At 37.1% G+C, this 17,662-nt stretch overlaps 1 protein-coding gene across 1 annotated transcript in view; it reads right to left on the bottom strand.

Annotated features, from left to right (window-relative positions):
- Positions 1-17,662, bottom strand: part of LOC126457571 (N-sulphoglucosamine sulphohydrolase) — a 132,854-nt gene that overhangs the window by 8,831 nt on the left and 106,361 nt on the right. Inside the window, exons 9-10 of the mRNA XM_050093994.1 lie at positions 12,907-13,053; positions 11,017-11,226 (exon numbers count right to left, since the gene is read on the bottom strand). Of these exons, the coding sequence (XP_049949951.1) occupies positions 11,083-11,226; positions 12,907-13,053 (291 nt within the window). The 3' untranslated portion in view covers positions 11,017-11,082. The remainder of the gene's footprint in view (positions 1-11,016; positions 11,227-12,906; positions 13,054-17,662) is intronic.

The raw sequence follows: 17,662 nt of genomic DNA, 5'->3' as shown, positions 1-17,662 counted from the left end.
GTCGAAACAAGGCCCCGGGAGTAGACAACATTCCATTGGAACTACTGACGGCCTTGGGAGAGCCAGTCCTGACAAAACTCTACCGTCTGGTGAGCAAGATGTATGAAACAGGCGAAATACCCTCAGACTTCAAGAAGAATATAATAATTGCAATCCCAAAGAAAGCAGGTGTTGACAGATGTGAAAATTACCGAACTATCAGTTTAATAAGTCACAGCTGCAAAATACTAACGCGATTTCTTTACAGACGAATGGAAAAACTGGTAGAGGCCGACCTCGGGGAAGATCAGTTTGGATTCCGTAGAAATGTTGGAACGCGTGAGGCAATACTGACCCTACAACTTATCTTAGAAAATAGATTAAGGAAAGGCAAACCTACGTTTTTAGCATTTGTAGACTTAGAGGAAGCTTTTGACAATGTCGACTAGAATACTCTCTTTCAAATTCTAAAGGTGGCAGGGGTAAAATACAGGGAGCAAAAGGCTATTTACAATTTGTATAGAAACCAGATGGCAGTTATAAGAGTCAAAGGGCTTGAAAGGGAAGCAGTGGTTGGGAAGGGAGTGAGACAGGGTTGTAGCCTCTCCTCTCCCCGATGTTATTCAATCTGTATATTGAGCAAGCAGTAAAGCAAACAAAAGAAAAATTCGGAGTAGGTATTAAAATCCAGGGAGAAGAAATAAAAACTTTGAGGTTCGCCAATGACATTGTAATTCTGTCAGAGACAGCAAAGGACTTGGAAGAGCAGTTGAACGGAATGGACAGTGTCTTGAAAGGAGGATATAAGATGAACATCAACAAAAGCAAAACAAGGATAATGGAATGTGGTCAAATTAAGTCAGGTGATGCTGAGGGAATTAGATTAGGAAATGAGACACTTAAAGTAGTAAAGGAGTTTTGCTATTTGGGGAGCAAAATAACTGATGATGGTCGAAGTAGAGAGGATATAAAATGTAGACTGGCAATGGCAAGGAAAGCGTTTCTGAAGAAGAGAAATTTGTTAACATCGAGTATAGATTTAAGTATCAGGAAGTCGTTTCTGAAAGTATTTGTATGGAGTGTAGCAATGTATGGAAGTGAAACATGGACGATAAATATTTTGGACAAGAAGAGAACAGAAGCTTTCAAAATGTGGTGCTACAGAAGAATGCTGAAGATTAGATGGGTAGATCACATAACTAATGAGGAGGTATTTAATAGGATTCGGGAGAAGAGGAGTTTGTGGCACAACTTGACAAGAAGGAGGGACCGTTTGGTAGGACATGTTCTGAGGCATCAAGGGATCACAAATTTAGCATTGGAGGGCAGCGTGGAGGGTAAAAATCGTAGAGGGCGACCAAGAGATGAATACACTAAACAGATTCAGAAGGATGTAGGTTGTAGTAAGTACTGGGAGATGAAGAAGCTTGCACAGGATAGAGTAGCATGGAGAGCTGCATCAAACCAGTCTCAGGACTGAAGACCACAACAACAACATAAGCCTATACTCGAGACAAATAACTTCAGAAAAAGACTTCCTAACTTTTGAATTTGTATTTGATACTAATGAATTTCTTCTTTTTTCCCATAAATGCTTCTCTGCTGTCCTCAGTCTGCATTTTATGTCCTCTCTACCTTAAGCCATCATGTGTTACTTTTCTGCCCAAATATCAAAACTTGCCTACTGATTTTAGTGCCTCATTTCTTAATCTAATTCCCTCAGCACCATCACCTGATTTAATTCAACTACATCTCATTACCACCGTTTTTCCTTTTTTTATGTTCATCTTATAACCTGTTTTGAAGACATTACACATTCCAGTCAACTGCTCTTCCAAGACATCTCTGGCAGAATTACAATGTCATCAGCAAACCTCACAGGTTTTATTTTTCTCTCTCTCTCTAGAATTTAATTCTCTTCTATATTTCTCCTTAGTTTCTTTCATGACTTCCTTAAGGTACAGAGTGAATAACGTTAGAGACAGGCTACAAACCTGCCACACTCCCTTCTCAAAGATTGCTTCTCTTTCAAGCACTTTAACTCATATAAAAGCAGTCTGATTCCTGTGCATGGTGTGAATAACCTGTCGTTCTCTGTGTTTTATCCCTTTCAGAATTTCAAAGAGTGAATCCGAATCAACATTGTCAAACGCTTTCTCTAAATGTACAAATGCTAGAAAAATTAGTTTGTCTTTCCTTAATCTGTCTCGTAAGATATGTCCTAGAGTCAGTACTGCCTCACGTGTTCCTAAACTTCTTTGGAACTGAAACTGACATCCCTGGGATCAGCTTTTAGTAACTTTACATCCTTCTGTAAATATAGCATATCAGTGTTTTGCAACCTGATTTATTAAACTGATAACTCAGTAGTATCCACACATCTTTAGACACCTGCTGTTTTTGGAACAGAAATTATTACCTTCTTATTGAAGTACTGTATGAGGATGTTTCATCTGAATCATGCATCTTTCACACCAGGTGGAATATTTTTGTCATGGCTGGCTCTCCCAGAGATCTCAATAATTCTGAGAGTATGATATCTCCTCCAGGGTTTTTGTTTTGGTATAATTCATCAAGAGTGAGAATGAATCATGCCATGATCATGCTGTCAATTCCCCACCAAGTGAAGCTTCTTGTACCTGTCAGTAGTTCAGTGCTTCTATTATTCATACATGTTACCAGAACTTTCTTTACCTTCCAAATTCAGTGATTACTACCTCAAAGTGAGCGCAAATGTTCCTATTGCAGACACTTCATGCATCACTAACAGACATTATATTCAAAAATAAATCCACTATGGAAATTATAAAATTCACTGGATTGCTAGAAAGTAATAATTCTACTGGCTATAATGGTGTTTATAGGCTAACATTAAAATAACTGTGATGAATTGGTATATTCTGTGACTCATAAAATTCTAATTGGCAAATTGAATTGCTATGGCATTAATGGCATTCATTTTCATGTACAGAACCTTACCTACACAACAAAGAGCAGAGGGTCTTATTAAGGGATAGTATTTGTAGACTTAGAGAAAGCTTTTGACAATACTCTCTTTCAAATTCTGAAGGTTGCAGGGGTAAAATACAGGGAGCAAAAGGCTATTTACAATTTGTACAGAAACCATATGGCCGTTATAAGAGTCGAGGGGCACGAAAGGGAAGCAGTGATTGAAAATGGAGTGAGACAGGGTTGAAGCCTATCCCTGATATCATTCAAGCTTTATATTGAGCAAGCAGTAAAGGAAACAAAAGAAAAATTTGGAGTAGGATTTAAAATCCATTGAGAAGAAATAAAAACTTTGATGTTTGCCAATGACATTGTAATTCTGGCAGAGACATTAAAGGACCTGGAAGAGCAGTTGAATGGAATGGGCAGTGTCTTGAAAGGAGGATATAAGGTGAACATCAATAAAAGCAAAAGGAGAATAATGGAATGTAGTCAAATTAAATCAGGTGATGCTGTGGGAAATAGATTAGGAGATGAGACATTTAAGGTAGCAGATGAGTTTTGATATCTAGGGAGCAAAATAACTGATGATGGTCAAAGTAGAGAGGATGTAAAATGTAAACTGGCTCTGGCAAGGAAATTGTTTCTGAAGAAGAGAAATTTGTTAACATTGAGTATGGATGTAAGTGTCAGGAAGTATTTTCTGAAAGTATTTGTATGGAGTGTGGCCATGTATGGAAGTGAAACATGGACGATAAATATTTTGGACAAGAAGAGAATAGAAGCTTTCAAAATTTGGTGCTACAGAAAAATGCTGAAGATTAGATGGGTAGATCACATAACTAATGAGGAAGTATTTAATAGGATTCGGGAGAAGAGGAGTTTGTGGCACAACTTGACAAGAAGGAGGGACCGTTTGGTAGGACATGTTCTGAGGCATCAAGGGATCACAAATTTAGCATTGGAGGGCAGCGTGGAGGGTAAAAATCGTAGAGGGCGACCAAGAGATGAATACACTAAACAGATTCAGAAGGATGTAGGTTGTAGTAAGTACTGGGAGATGAAGAAGCTTGCACAGGATAGAGTAGCATGGAGAGCTGCATCAAACCAGTCTCAGGACTGAAGACCACAACAACAACATAAGCCTATACTCGAGACAAATAACTTCAGAAAAAGACTTCCTAACTTTTGAATTTGTATTTGATACTAATGAATTTCTTCTTTTTTCCCATAAATGCTTCTCTGCTGTCCTCAGTCTGCATTTTATGTCCTCTCTACCTTAAGCCATCATGTGTTACTTTTCTGCCCAAATATCAAAACTTGCCTACTGATTTTAGTGCCTCATTTCTTAATCTAATTCCCTCAGCACCATCACCTGATTTAATTCAACTACATCTCATTACCACCGTTTTTCCTTTTTTTATGTTCATCTTATAACCTGTTTTGAAGACATTACACATTCCAGTCAACTGCTCTTCCAAGACATCTCTGGCAGAATTACAATGTCATCAGCAAACCTCACAGGTTTTATTTTTCTCTCTCTCTCTAGAATTTAATTCTCTTCTATATTTCTCCTTAGTTTCTTTCATGACTTCCTTAAGGTACAGAGTGAATAACGTTAGAGACAGGCTACAACCCTGCCACACTCCCTTCTCAAAGATTGCTTCTCTTTCAAGCACTTTAACTCATATAAAAGCAGTCTGATTCCTGTGCATGGTGTGAATAACCTGTCGTTCTCTGTGTTTTATCCCTTTCAGAATTTCAAAGAGTGAATCCGAATCAACATTGTCAAACGCTTTCTCTAAATGTACAAATGCTAGAAAAATTAGTTTGTCTTTCCTTAATCTGTCTCGTAAGATATGTCCTAGAGTCAGTACTGCCTCACGTGTTCCTAAACTTCTTTGGAACTGAAACTGACATCCCTGGAATCAGCTTTTAGTAACTTTACATCCTTCTGTAACTATAGCATATCAGTGTTTTGCAACCTGATTTATTAAACTGATAACTCAGTAGTATCCACACATCTTTAGACACCTGCTGTTTTTGGAACAGAAATTATTACCTTCTTATTGAAGTACTGTATGAGGATGTTTCATCTGAATCATGCATCTTTCACACCAGGTGGAATATTTTTGTCATGGCTGGCTCTCCCAGAGATCTCAATAATTCTGAGAGGATGATATCTCCTCCAGGGTTTTTGTTTTGGTATAATTCATCAAGAGTGAGAATGAATCATGCCATGATCATGCTGTCAATTCCCCACCAAGTGAAGCTTCTTGTACCTGTCAGTAGTTCAGTGCTTCTATTATTCATACATGTTACCAGAACTTTCTTTACCTTCCAAATTCAGTGATTACTACCTCAAAGTGAGCGCAAATGTTCCTATTGCAGACACTTCATGCATCACTAACAGACATTATATTCAAAAATAAATCCACTATGGAAATTATAAAATTCACTGGATTGCTAGAAAGTAATAATTCTACTGGCTATAATGGTGTTTATAGGCTAACATTAAAATAACTGTGATGAATTGGTATATTCTGTGACTCATAAAATTCTAATTGGCAAATTGAATTGCTATGGCATTAATGGCATTCATTTTCATGTACAGAACCTTACCTACACAACAAAGAGCAGAGGGTCTTATTAAGGGATAGTATTTGTAGACTTAGAGAAAGCTTTTGACAATACTCTCTTTCAAATTCTGAAGGTTGCAGGGGTAAAATACAGGGAGCAAAAGGCTATTTACAATTTGTACAGAAACCATATGGCCGTTATAAGAGTCGAGGGGCACGAAAGGGAAGCAGTGATTGAAAATGGAGTGAGACAGGGTTGAAGCCTATCCCTGATATCATTCAAGCTTTATATTGAGCAAGCAGTAAAGGAAACAAAAGAAAAATTTGGAGTAGGATTTAAAATCCATTGAGAAGAAATAAAAACTTTGATGTTTGCCAATGACATTGTAATTCTGGCAGAGACATTAAAGGACCTGGAAGAGCAGTTGAATGGAATGGGCAGTGTCTTGAAAGGAGGATATAAGGTGAACATCAATAAAAGCAAAAGGAGAATAATGGAATGTAGTCAAATTAAATCAGGTGATGCTGTGGGAAATAGATTAGGAGATGAGACATTTAAGGTAGCAGATGAGTTTTGATATCTAGGGAGCAAAATAACTGATGATGGTCAAAGTAGAGAGGATGTAAAATGTAAACTGGCTCTGGCAAGGAAATTGTTTCTGAAGAAGAGAAATTTGTTAACATTGAGTATGGATGTAAGTGTCAGGAAGTATTTTCTGAAAGTATTTGTATGGAGTGTGGCCATGTATGGAAGTGAAACATGGACGATAAATATTTTGGACAAGAAGAGAATAGAAGCTTTCAAAATTTGGTGCTACAGAAAAATGCTGAAGATTAGATGGGTAGATCACATAACTAATGAGGAAGTATTTAATAGGATTCGGGAGAAGAGGAGTTTGTGGCACAACTTGACAAGAAGGAGGGACCGTTTGGTAGGACATGTTCTGAGGCATCAAGGGATCACAAATTTAGCATTGGAGGGCAGCGTGGAGGGTAAAAATCGTAGAGGGCGACCAAGAGATGAATACACTAAACAGATTCAGAAGGATGTAGGTTGTAGTAAGTACTGGGAGATGAAGAAGCTTGCACAGGATAGAGTAGCATGGAGAGCTGCATCAAACCAGTCTCAGGACTGAAGACCACAACAACAACATAAGCCTATACTCGAGACAAATAACTTCAGAAAAAGACTTCCTAACTTTTGAATTTGTATTTGATACTAATGAATTTCTTCTTTTTTCCCATAAATGCTTCTCTGCTGTCCTCAGTCTGCATTTTATGTCCTCTCTACCTTAAGCCATCATGTGTTACTTTTCTGCCCAAATATCAAAACTTGCCTACTGATTTTAGTGCCTCATTTCTTAATCTAATTCCCTCAGCACCATCACCTGATTTAATTCAACTACATCTCATTACCACCGTTTTTCCTTTTTTTATGTTCATCTTATAACCTGTTTTGAAGACATTACACATTCCAGTCAACTGCTCTTCCAAGACATCTCTGGCAGAATTACAATGTCATCAGCAAACCTCACAGGTTTTATTTTTCTCTCTCTCTCTGGAATTTAATTCTCTTCTATATTTCTCCTTAGTTTCTTTCATGACTTCCTTAAGGTACAGAGTGAATAACGTTAGAGACAGGCTACAATCCTGCCGCACTCCCTTCTCAAAGATTGCTTCCCTTTCAAGCACTTTAACTCATATAAAAGCAGTCTGATTCCTGTGTATGGTGTGAATAACCTGTCGTTCCCTGTGTTTTATCCCTTTCAGAATTTCAAAGAGTGAATCCGAATCAACATTGTCAAACGCTTTCTCTAAATGTACAAATGCTAGAAAAATTAGTTTGTCTTTCCTTAATCTGTCTCGTAAGATATGTCCTAGAGTCAGTACTGCCTCACGTGTTCCTAAACTTCTTTGGAACTGAAACTGACATCCCTGGGATCAGCTTTTAGTAACTTTACATCCTTCTGTAAATATAGCATATCAGTGTTTTGCAACCTGATTTATTAAACTGATAACTCAGTAGTATCCACACATCTTTAGACACCTGCTGTTTTTGGAACAGAAATTATTACCTTCTTATTGAAGTACTGTATGAGGATGTTTCACCTGAATCATGCATCTTTCACACCAGGTGGAATATTTTTGTCATGGCTGGCTCTCCCAGAGATCTCAATAATTCTGAGAGGATGATATCTCCTCCAGGGTTTTTGTTTTGGTATAATTCATCAAGAGTGAGAATGAATCATGCCATGATCATGCTGTCAATTACCCACCAAGTGAAGCTTCTTGTACCTGTCAGTAGTTCAGTGCTTCTATTATTCATACATGTTACCAGAACTTTCTTTACCTTCCAAATTCAGTGATTACTACCTCAAAGTGAGCGCAAATGTTCCTATTGCAGACACTTCATGCATCACTAACAGACATTATATTCAAAAATAAATCCACTATGGAAATTATAAAATTCACTGGATTGCTAGAAAGTAATAATTCTACTGGCTATAATGGTGTTTATAGGCTAACATTAAAATAACTGTGATGAATTGGTATATTCTGTGACTCATAAAATTCTAATTGGCAAATTGAATTGCTATGGCATTAATGGCATTCATTTTCATGTACAGAACCTTACCTACACAACAAAGAGCAGAGGGTCTTATTAAGGGATAGTATTTGTAGACTTAGAGAAAGCTTTTGACAATACTCTCTTTCAAATTCTGAAGGTTGCAGGGGTAAAATACAGGGAGCAAAAGGCTATTTACAATTTGTACAGAAACCATATGGCCGTTATAAGAGTCGAGGGGCACGAAAGGGAAGCAGTGATTGAAAATGGAGTGAGACAGGGTTGAAGCCTATCCCTGATATCATTCAAGCTTTATATTGAGCAAGCAGTAAAGGAAACAAAAGAAAAATTTGGAGTAGGATTTAAAATCCATTGAGAAGAAATAAAAACTTTGATGTTTGCCAATGACATTGTAATTCTGGCAGAGACATTAAAGGACCTGGAAGAGCAGTTGAATGGAATGGGCAGTGTCTTGAAAGGAGGATATAAGGTGAACATCAATAAAAGCAAAAGGAGAATAATGGAATGTAGTCAAATTAAATCAGGTGATGCTGTGAGAAATAGATTAGGAGATGAGACATTTAAGGTAGCAGATGAGTTTTGATATCTAGGGAGCAAAATAACTGATGATGGTCAAAGTAGAGAGGATGTAAAATGTAAACTGGCTCTGGCAAGGAAAGTGTTTCTGAAGAAGAGAAATTTGTTAACATTGATTATAGATGTAAGTGTCAGGAAGTATTTTCTGAAAGTATTTGTATGGAGTGTGGCCATGTATGGAAATGAAACATGGACGATAAATAATTTGGACAAGAAAAGAATAGAAGCTTTCGAACTGTGGTGCTATAGAAGAATGCTGAAGATTAGATGGGCAGATCAAGTAACTAATGAGGAGGTGCTGAATAGAATTGGGGAGAAGAGGAATTTGTGGTACAACCTGACTAAAAGAAGGGATCAGTTCGTAGGACACATTCTGAGACATCAAGGGATCACCAGTTTAGTTTTGGAGGGAAGTGTTGAGGGGAAAAATGGCAAGGGAGACCAAGAGATGAATACACTAAGCAGATTTAGAATGATGTATGTTGCAGTAGTTACTCGGAGATGAAAAAACTTGCACAGGCTAGAGTAGGAAACTGCACAGGCTAGAGTAGAATGGAGAGCTGCATCAAACCAGTCTCTGGACTGAAGACCACAACAACAACAACAACAACAACAGAACCCTCAATTTCAGTTCCTGTGCCATCCACAAGTGTCTAGACGCTAACTTTTGTCACCTTTACATGTGACAGAATTTATTTCAGATCTTTTATATCTCTTTCAATAAGTTTCTGCTAAATTAGTTGTTGAAGGCTTCACAAATTTTCCTTTTGATAGCCAAATGCTGTCTGTTTACATTGAAATATACTCCAATGTCATTATTTGTCAGGAAGTAGTAACAGACTAACTGAAATTAATGGTGCTGTACTGATCAGATTTTATAGCATATTTACTGACTGATAATCTTTCAGTAACAGTAGAGCCTGGTAGGCTATCAGTGTATCACAAGAAAAGTTCCACTCAACATTTTTCAACAGGCTTCTATTTCTCTTCTATATGTTCATCTTTCAGTTATTCATTCCTTCTCTTCATAAATATTCACAGGCTTTCAATGGAAGGCACATCAGGTTACTATTGCACATCACACACAGTCTATATCTAATATGGACTACCTGTTTTCTGGATTCCATAACGTGAATGTTGATTCACAATAGCCCACCCAAAATGCAGAAAACAGCAATATCATACTTGCCTGGATAATGTTTACAAAACTGTGGTTCAAACATGGCCTATTAGTTTCTATGATAATGTATGCATAACTTCAACACCATTTACCTCCTAATGCATTATTAAACTTCAGTTATGAGATTTTTTTAGAGAGATTTTTGGCTTTACTGAACTACCAGCAACAATTCTATTAGTCTTGTTCTGTGTGATGTATGCTGTCCATATCCCACACAACAATGAGCACTGAAACATGTTCAGAAGTTACAGTGTTCGGCTATACTTCCCAGACATCACTTGAATTTGCCAAATTTGTACCCCATCAGAAATGGTTGCTCTTGTTAGGTTGATTGGTAATGCATGCAGTCTTTTGTTAATTGGGATATGTGTTCAAACAAAAGAAGTACCAAAAATATCAAGGAGTGAAGGGAGCGGGTATGAGTTAAATACCATACTTGGATAAACCACTATAAAATCTCATCCTCTGAGTTCAAGCCTATCACACAGTTTTAATCTGTTAGAAAGTTTCATACAGCACACACACCAATGTAGAGTGAAAAATTCATTCTGAAAATAATCCCCTAAACTACGACTAAGCTTTATTTTTTATTCTAGGAGTGCTTGGAATGCAGGAGACCTCCCATTAAATCTGGAATGTAGGGGAGAGGTACTGGGGGAAGTAAAGCTATGAGGGCAATTTGTGAGTCGTGGCTTGAATATACAGATGATAAGTGTCGGCCCATGAAAGGCAAGCTTCCAGTTTTGAGTCACAGTCCAGCACACAGTTTTAAGCTGTGAGGAAATGTCTCATCCTAAGAGACACAAGTCAGAATTGGCAATGGTAATAGATCAAAATATCATATATAAAGAAAGCTTTCATGATAGTCAACAGCAGTAGTGTGTTAGTATTAGCAACAACCCAATTCTCAAATCTTTCTCTATGAACAGCTTTATTATACGCCCACTAAAGAGTATAAACTAATTTTATTTTGAATGCCAGCAATAAATGATATCTCATATGAGATAAAATGAAAATGTTAATACCTGACTGAGCTACAAAAATGGTGTCAAGAAAAAGAACAAAGATGCTACACAATAAGTCCATAGAAACGATTAATAGACCAATTCTTGCAGCTGCAAATGGTTCAAGGTATTTCTTGGACTTACTACATATAATTTTCTTACCTTTGAGTTGTTTCTGGTCTTGCAGCTCTCTCATTTGCTACAAGTCTAAAATCTGCAAAAATCGGATTATAAGTTGTATAGTGGTAGGCACTGCGGATGTTGCTGATAATCTCCTTTGTCTTCAAGAACCCCAGAAGGTGCACAGATCCATGGATCAGCTGTATGCTTTTGCCAGTTGAAAAGATCCTCCTTTAGCTGACTAAGGATTTTCTAAAAATACACAAAAGTGAAATATGTTATACCAGCAGTAAAGGTTATAGATTTATGTAATATTACTTGTTCTCCACAATAATTTCTTTTACATACACACTGTACTTACAATAGTATGTCTAAACAAAAATGTGTCTTGCTTAAAAGGGTTAAGGATGTAATTGGTTAAACTAGTTGGTGCCAGTGACTTCCATTGACATATATGAAATATACTGTGAAGACCTAATGTTGCATGGGCTAAGGTGTATGGGATACAGTTCAATCTTACCAATTCAAATATCTTTTTTTTCTGCGTTCTTCAGCTATTTTAAAACTGGAGTATGGGTAATGTTAAACACAAGAGCAAATAGACCTGTGATTTAATGAATTGATAAAATAGTTACTTTATGTGATGCCAACAATCTTCAAATTGCAAGATGTTGTATTTAATATCAGTTAATCTTATTAATGTTTGCATTAAGTAATAGCTTTGTAATGAAGTAGCAAAAGGTCACAGCATTGGTAAAAGTGTGCTCAATACAAGACACTATGCACTTGCAATGGTATCAGCTGTTCCATGGAGCTTATCATTAAATGCTGTGTAACTAGTGGCTGGCCACATTAGAGGACATGTAAACAACTTGCAGTTTTCGATACTTTATGTGATACCTTACTAATTATGATGAGACAGCTGTTAATTTTAAAGTAACCATCACCTATGACAGTTATTGTTTGAATACTTTCAAGTCCAAGTTAATTGTGTCAGTGTTGTTTTCTAGTACAAGGAGGACTGCTTGCAGTGACACTAACTTTTCCCAGCTTAGCTGTTTCTGCACATATACAAGTAGCTCAAATATGACTTAAACTGTTAGTCATTTATAACTGGCTGGTAAATCAGTTCAAAGGTCAGAGGAAGACAAGGGCATATCACCTCCAATAGGAGCACGGCTGGCTCAAGTGCTGCTGTGATCAAACCAACCTTCATAAATTAACAACAACTGAAAGTGTGAACTAACTGACTATTTAATCTCTAACATTTCAAAATGACAGCTTTAAGTGGTAGTTCAACTCGTCTCATGCTTAATAATCCTCACATTTACATTTTGATACTGTTCAGCTTGTTCTGAAGACTCAGCATTTCCACTGTATTCTTTTTACACAAAAAATTCATACTGTCTCATTTTGCAATGAGAAGGCATTTAGCTATCTATCTGATTCTGCAATATAATTTTAAAAGTCAGTACTTTTCAAGGCTTACAAGCATCAAAAAATGTTAGTTCTATTTAATATTCACAATAAATTAACAGCTATAACAAACTAACTACGTAATCAGAACATAAAGACCACATGATCCCAACCAACCATCATGTCATTCTCTTTCCAAAAGCATCCTTGGCTGCAGTATGGAGCATCATATGGTGAGCTTATCACTCTCCCACCCACTGTCTGCTATCCTACCCTTGAGTACATCTCATTTAAGTAGCTCCTTAACTTTTCTCATGGGACTTGTCCTCCCATGAGGGCTAACTTCCTGGCACTAACAAAACTGAGCTTTGGTCCTCAGCATGGCAGTCTAACATGCTATCTTGTCTGCTTTGCACATATTAACAGCTGCACTGCTTAAAATTTTTCCAGCAGGTAATTAAAAGCTGAAGTTCTTGCTTGACAGCAATATATGTAGTTGATTTCATTGTAGCTCACCTTATACTGTTTTTTCTTAACCACATTTGTTCTCTCCTCTGGATCCATTTTGAGATCATATAGTTCCCATTCATCACGATAATAATAATCATTCAAAGATTTATACCATCCAACTGGCTCCTTTTTATGTGTTCGGTTCAAAATATCCTGGAAAAAAAAGAAAAAGTAGAAAAATGTGGTACATGGACAATTCTAAAACATATTGATTGACTTAACATTTTGACAGCATGAATATTATAGCATATTTTTCAGTTAGGTGCAGTCGAGAACACACGAAGTTCTCTTATTATCGCAAACATTTGAACACTTGTTAAAACAAATAATAAGTGTGAACCTTTACAGAACTTGTCTACAGACCAAGCATCATGAAATAGTGCATTTATCTGTAACACACATGGTTGCAGTGATTAGTCTATGCATACCTTTCATAAACATACCAGAACTTAAATACAGTCTGCCAACTCACTTACAACTTCCATGTTTAAAAAAGAGGTCTATCGAAATGAAGAATTAATTCTGAGAGCAGCCATGTCATTAAACTGCAAGAGTCAGGATAGGAAACATGTTGCACCAACAACAACTGGGCCACTCTGAATTCATTGTTCAGAACATGTTGCAACCAATGGACAAGTAAGAATACTTAGACACAATGAACTGACTCTGAACAAACTGATCATAGAGCCAGGAGTGGGAGAACCATCTGATTGTCAAACATTGACAGAGTGGTGGTCTTGTTTAGCATCCAAGATAAATAATCCTCAAACAAAAGAATCATGCCCAGTAGTTGGAAGAGAGCACACATCTCACACACTTATGAGAAGGTTTGGAGCAGTGACCCACAACAATACTGTTAATATCCTTGAAACTGATTTGGTGTAAAATCTTAGAACATATTCTGAGCTCAAACATAATGAGGTATATTGAACAGAACGACCTTCTCCATGCCAGCAAGCATAGAGTCCAAAAACATTGGTCGTGTGAAACCCAACTCACATTTTCTCGCTTGACATACTGAAAGCTTTGGACCAAAGCAGTGATCAATGCAATATTTCTTGATTTCCAAAAAGCATTTGACTCAATACCAGATCTATGCTTAATATAAAAAGTATGATAGTGAAATCAAGTGAAATTTGCGACTGGATTGAGAATTTCTTGGTAGGTAGGACACAGCAAATTACCTTGGATGGAGAGTCATAAGAAGATGTACAAGTAACTTTGCCCCAAGACTTTGTATTGAAACCCTTTCTGTTCATGCTATATATTAATGATGTTGCGTAAAATTATTTATTTATTTTATTTACACATCAAATTCTGTAGGACCAGATTGCAGAGCAAATCTTCAAGGCCATGGAAAGTGTCAATATATGAAATTACAACATAAAAGTAATAACAGATAAAAATAAAATGTTTATGAACCCAAAAAAAGTAAAGCCATAAGTTTAAGTAAACGCAGTCATCAATACAACAAGAATCAGCTTAATTTTTCAAGGAACTACTCGACAGAATAGAAAGAGTGACCCATGAGGAAACTCTTCAGTTTCAATTTGAAAGTGTGTGGATTACTGCTAAGATTTTTTTTAAATTCTAGTGGTAGCTTATTGAAAATGGATGCAGCAGTAAACTTCACACCTTTCTGCATAAGAGTTAAGGAAGTCCGATCCAAATGCATGTTTAATTTCTGCCAAGTATTAACTGAGTGAAAGCTGCTTATTCTTAGGAATAAGCTAATATTGTTAACAAGAAATGACAGTAAGGAATATATATATTGAGAGGCCAATGTCAAAATACCCACTCATGAACAGGGGTTGACAAGAGGTTCGTGAACTTACACCACTTATTGCCCGACCACCTGTTCCTAAGCCAAAAATATCCTTTTCGAATGGGAGGAGCTACCCCAAAATATAATACCATACAACATAAGCGAATGAAAGTAAGCAAAGTAGACTAATTTTTGTGTTGAATGATCATTTACCTCAGATACTGTTCAAATAGTAAAAATGGTAGCATTAAGTCTTTGAACAAGATCCAGGATGTGGGCTTTCCATGACAGTTTACTGTCTATCTGAAAACCTAGAAATTTGAATTGTTCAGTTTCACTAATCATATGCCCATTCTGTGAAATTAAAATGACAGGTTTTGTTGAATTGTGTGTTAGAAACTGTAAAAACTGAGTCTTACTGTGATTTAGCATTAGTTTATTATCTACAAGCCATGAACTGCACTATTTGAAACCAAGCCAATGTTGCACACAACATCATTTACTACCAAGCTAGTGTCATCAGCACACAGAAATATTTTAATTACCCACAATACTAGTGGGCATATCATTTATATAAATAAGAAATGGGAGTCACCCCAACACTGATCCCTGGGGCATCTCCCACCTGACTGAGCCCCATTCAGATCCCACATCACAGCCATCCTCAACACTGTGAATAATGGCCTTTTACCGTCTGTTGTTAAAGTAAGAGGTGAACCAATTGTGAGCTACTCCCCGTATTTTGTAATGGTCCAACTTCTGGGGCAATATTTTGTGATCAACACAATCAAATGCCTTAGTTAAATCAAAAATATGCCTAGCATCAAAACCTTTTGAAACTTCCTGGCAGATTAAAACTGTGTGCCCGACCGAGACTCGAACTCGGGACCTTTGCAGGAGAGCTTCTGTAAAGTTTGGAAGGTAGGAGACGAGGTACTGGCAGAAGTAAAGCTGTGAGTACCGGACGTGAGTCGTGCTTCGGTAGCTCAGTTGGTAGAGCACTTGCCCGCGAAAGGCAAAGGTCCCGAGTTCGAGTCTCGGTCGGGCACACAGTTTTAATCTGCCAGGAAGTTTCATATCAGCGCACACTCCGCTGCAGAGTGAAAATCTCATTATCAAAACCTTTTGTTTAACCCATCCAGTACTCCACTTAGAAGAGAATATAACATTTTCAGTTGTTAAATGACTTCTAAAGCCGAACTGTACATTTGATAGCAAATTGTGTGACATAAAATGATCAATTATCCTTACGTACATAGCCTTTTCAATAACTTTTGCTAACACTGATGGCATTGAAATAGGTCTAAAATTATCTACATTATCCCTTTCTCCCTTTTTATAAAGCGGCTTTACTACTGAGTACTTTAATCACTCAAGAAACTGACCATTCCTAAAGGAATAATTACAGATGTGGCTAAATATAGGGCTAACAGTTGCAGCACAGTATTTTAATATTCTGCTAGGCACTCCATGATATCCATGAGAGTCTTTAGTCTTCAGTGATTTAATTATTGGCTCAATCTCACCCTTGCTTGTATCACAGAGGAGTATTTCAGACATCAATCTCCAAAAGAACGGGCGCTGATAACCTCGCTGTTGTGCACCCTAAAACACTAATCATCATCATCATCATCATCATCCAAAAGAAAGTTATATGATTCCCTGTAGAAACTAAATTTTTATTTAATTCACCAGCAATGCTCAGAAAATGATTGTTAAATACTGTAAATATATTTGATTTATCGAAAATAGAAATATGTTTACCATGAACTGACTTTATATCGTCAACCTTGTGCTGCTCACCAGGCACTTCCTTCACAACTGACCCTGTGGTTTTAATTTTATCCTGTGAATTAGCTATTCTATTTGCATACCACATACTCTCTTCCTTCCTAACAACAATTTAAAGCACCTTACAGTACTGTTTGCAATTGGTTACTGTACCTTGTTTGTGACTACTTCTAACATTTTGATATAATTCCCACTTTGTTCTACATGATATCCTTATCCCATTAGTCAGTCACCCGGGCTGCCTTTTACTGCTAGCACTCTGTTTAGAACGCTCTAATGGAAAGCAACTCTCAGAGAGCATGAGAAATGTATTAAGGACAGCATTATATTTGTCATCTATGTTATCAACACTATAAACATCCTGCCACTTTTGTTTCCTGATGAGGTTTAAAAACTCTCTATTGCTGTTGGATTAACTTTCTTACATAGTTTGTAATTATATGTGACATTTGTTTGGGTACAAAAGCCTTTTAGTGTAAAAATTTGTGCCTCATGGTGTGAACAGCCATTCGCCCTTTTACTAACAGAATGCCCTTCTAGTAATGAAGAATGAATAAAAATATTGTCTATGATTGTGCTACTGTCCCCCTGCACCCTAGTTGGAGAAAACACAGTCTGCATCAGATCATATGAATTTAGGAGATCCACCAACATCCTTTTTCTTGTAAAGTGAATCAAGAAATCTCTCTAGCTTGAGCAGAAATGCTCTGAAGTCAGAGTTGCGGGACCTATAAACAACAACAACAACAATTAGAAGTTTAGTTTCACTAAATTCAACTGCCCCTGCACAACATTCAAATATCTGTTCAGTGCAGTGTTGTGATACATCTATGGACTCAAATGGAATACTGTTTTTTTATGTACATGGCCACTCCCCCGCCCCGCAAGGAACTCCTTGAAAAACAGCCAGCTGATCTTTATCCTGGTAAAGGAAGCCTCTGAACTGACGAATTATATTTTGATGACATATGCTAATTCTTCTCTACTTGGAGACACGACATCCTCTGAAGGTGAGCCCTTAGTTACAGGGACTTCCTTTATGCAGGTATACCTATCAGCTAATTTCAATCTAAAAAAAGTGCAGCTCTAACACCAACTACTACAGGAATTTTTATATTCCCCATCCCTATCAAGACTGTTCCCTGCTCCACCCACTATCACTACCTGATTCTCCTTCGTAAAATTCCTACATAACTCCCCTATGCT

This window comes from Schistocerca serialis, chromosome 2, assembly GCF_023864345.2.
Source record: "Schistocerca serialis cubense isolate TAMUIC-IGC-003099 chromosome 2, iqSchSeri2.2, whole genome shotgun sequence".
Classification (NCBI taxonomy): domain Eukaryota; kingdom Metazoa; phylum Arthropoda; class Insecta; order Orthoptera; family Acrididae; genus Schistocerca; species Schistocerca serialis.
This window is presented reverse-complemented; position numbering and strand designations above follow the sequence as displayed.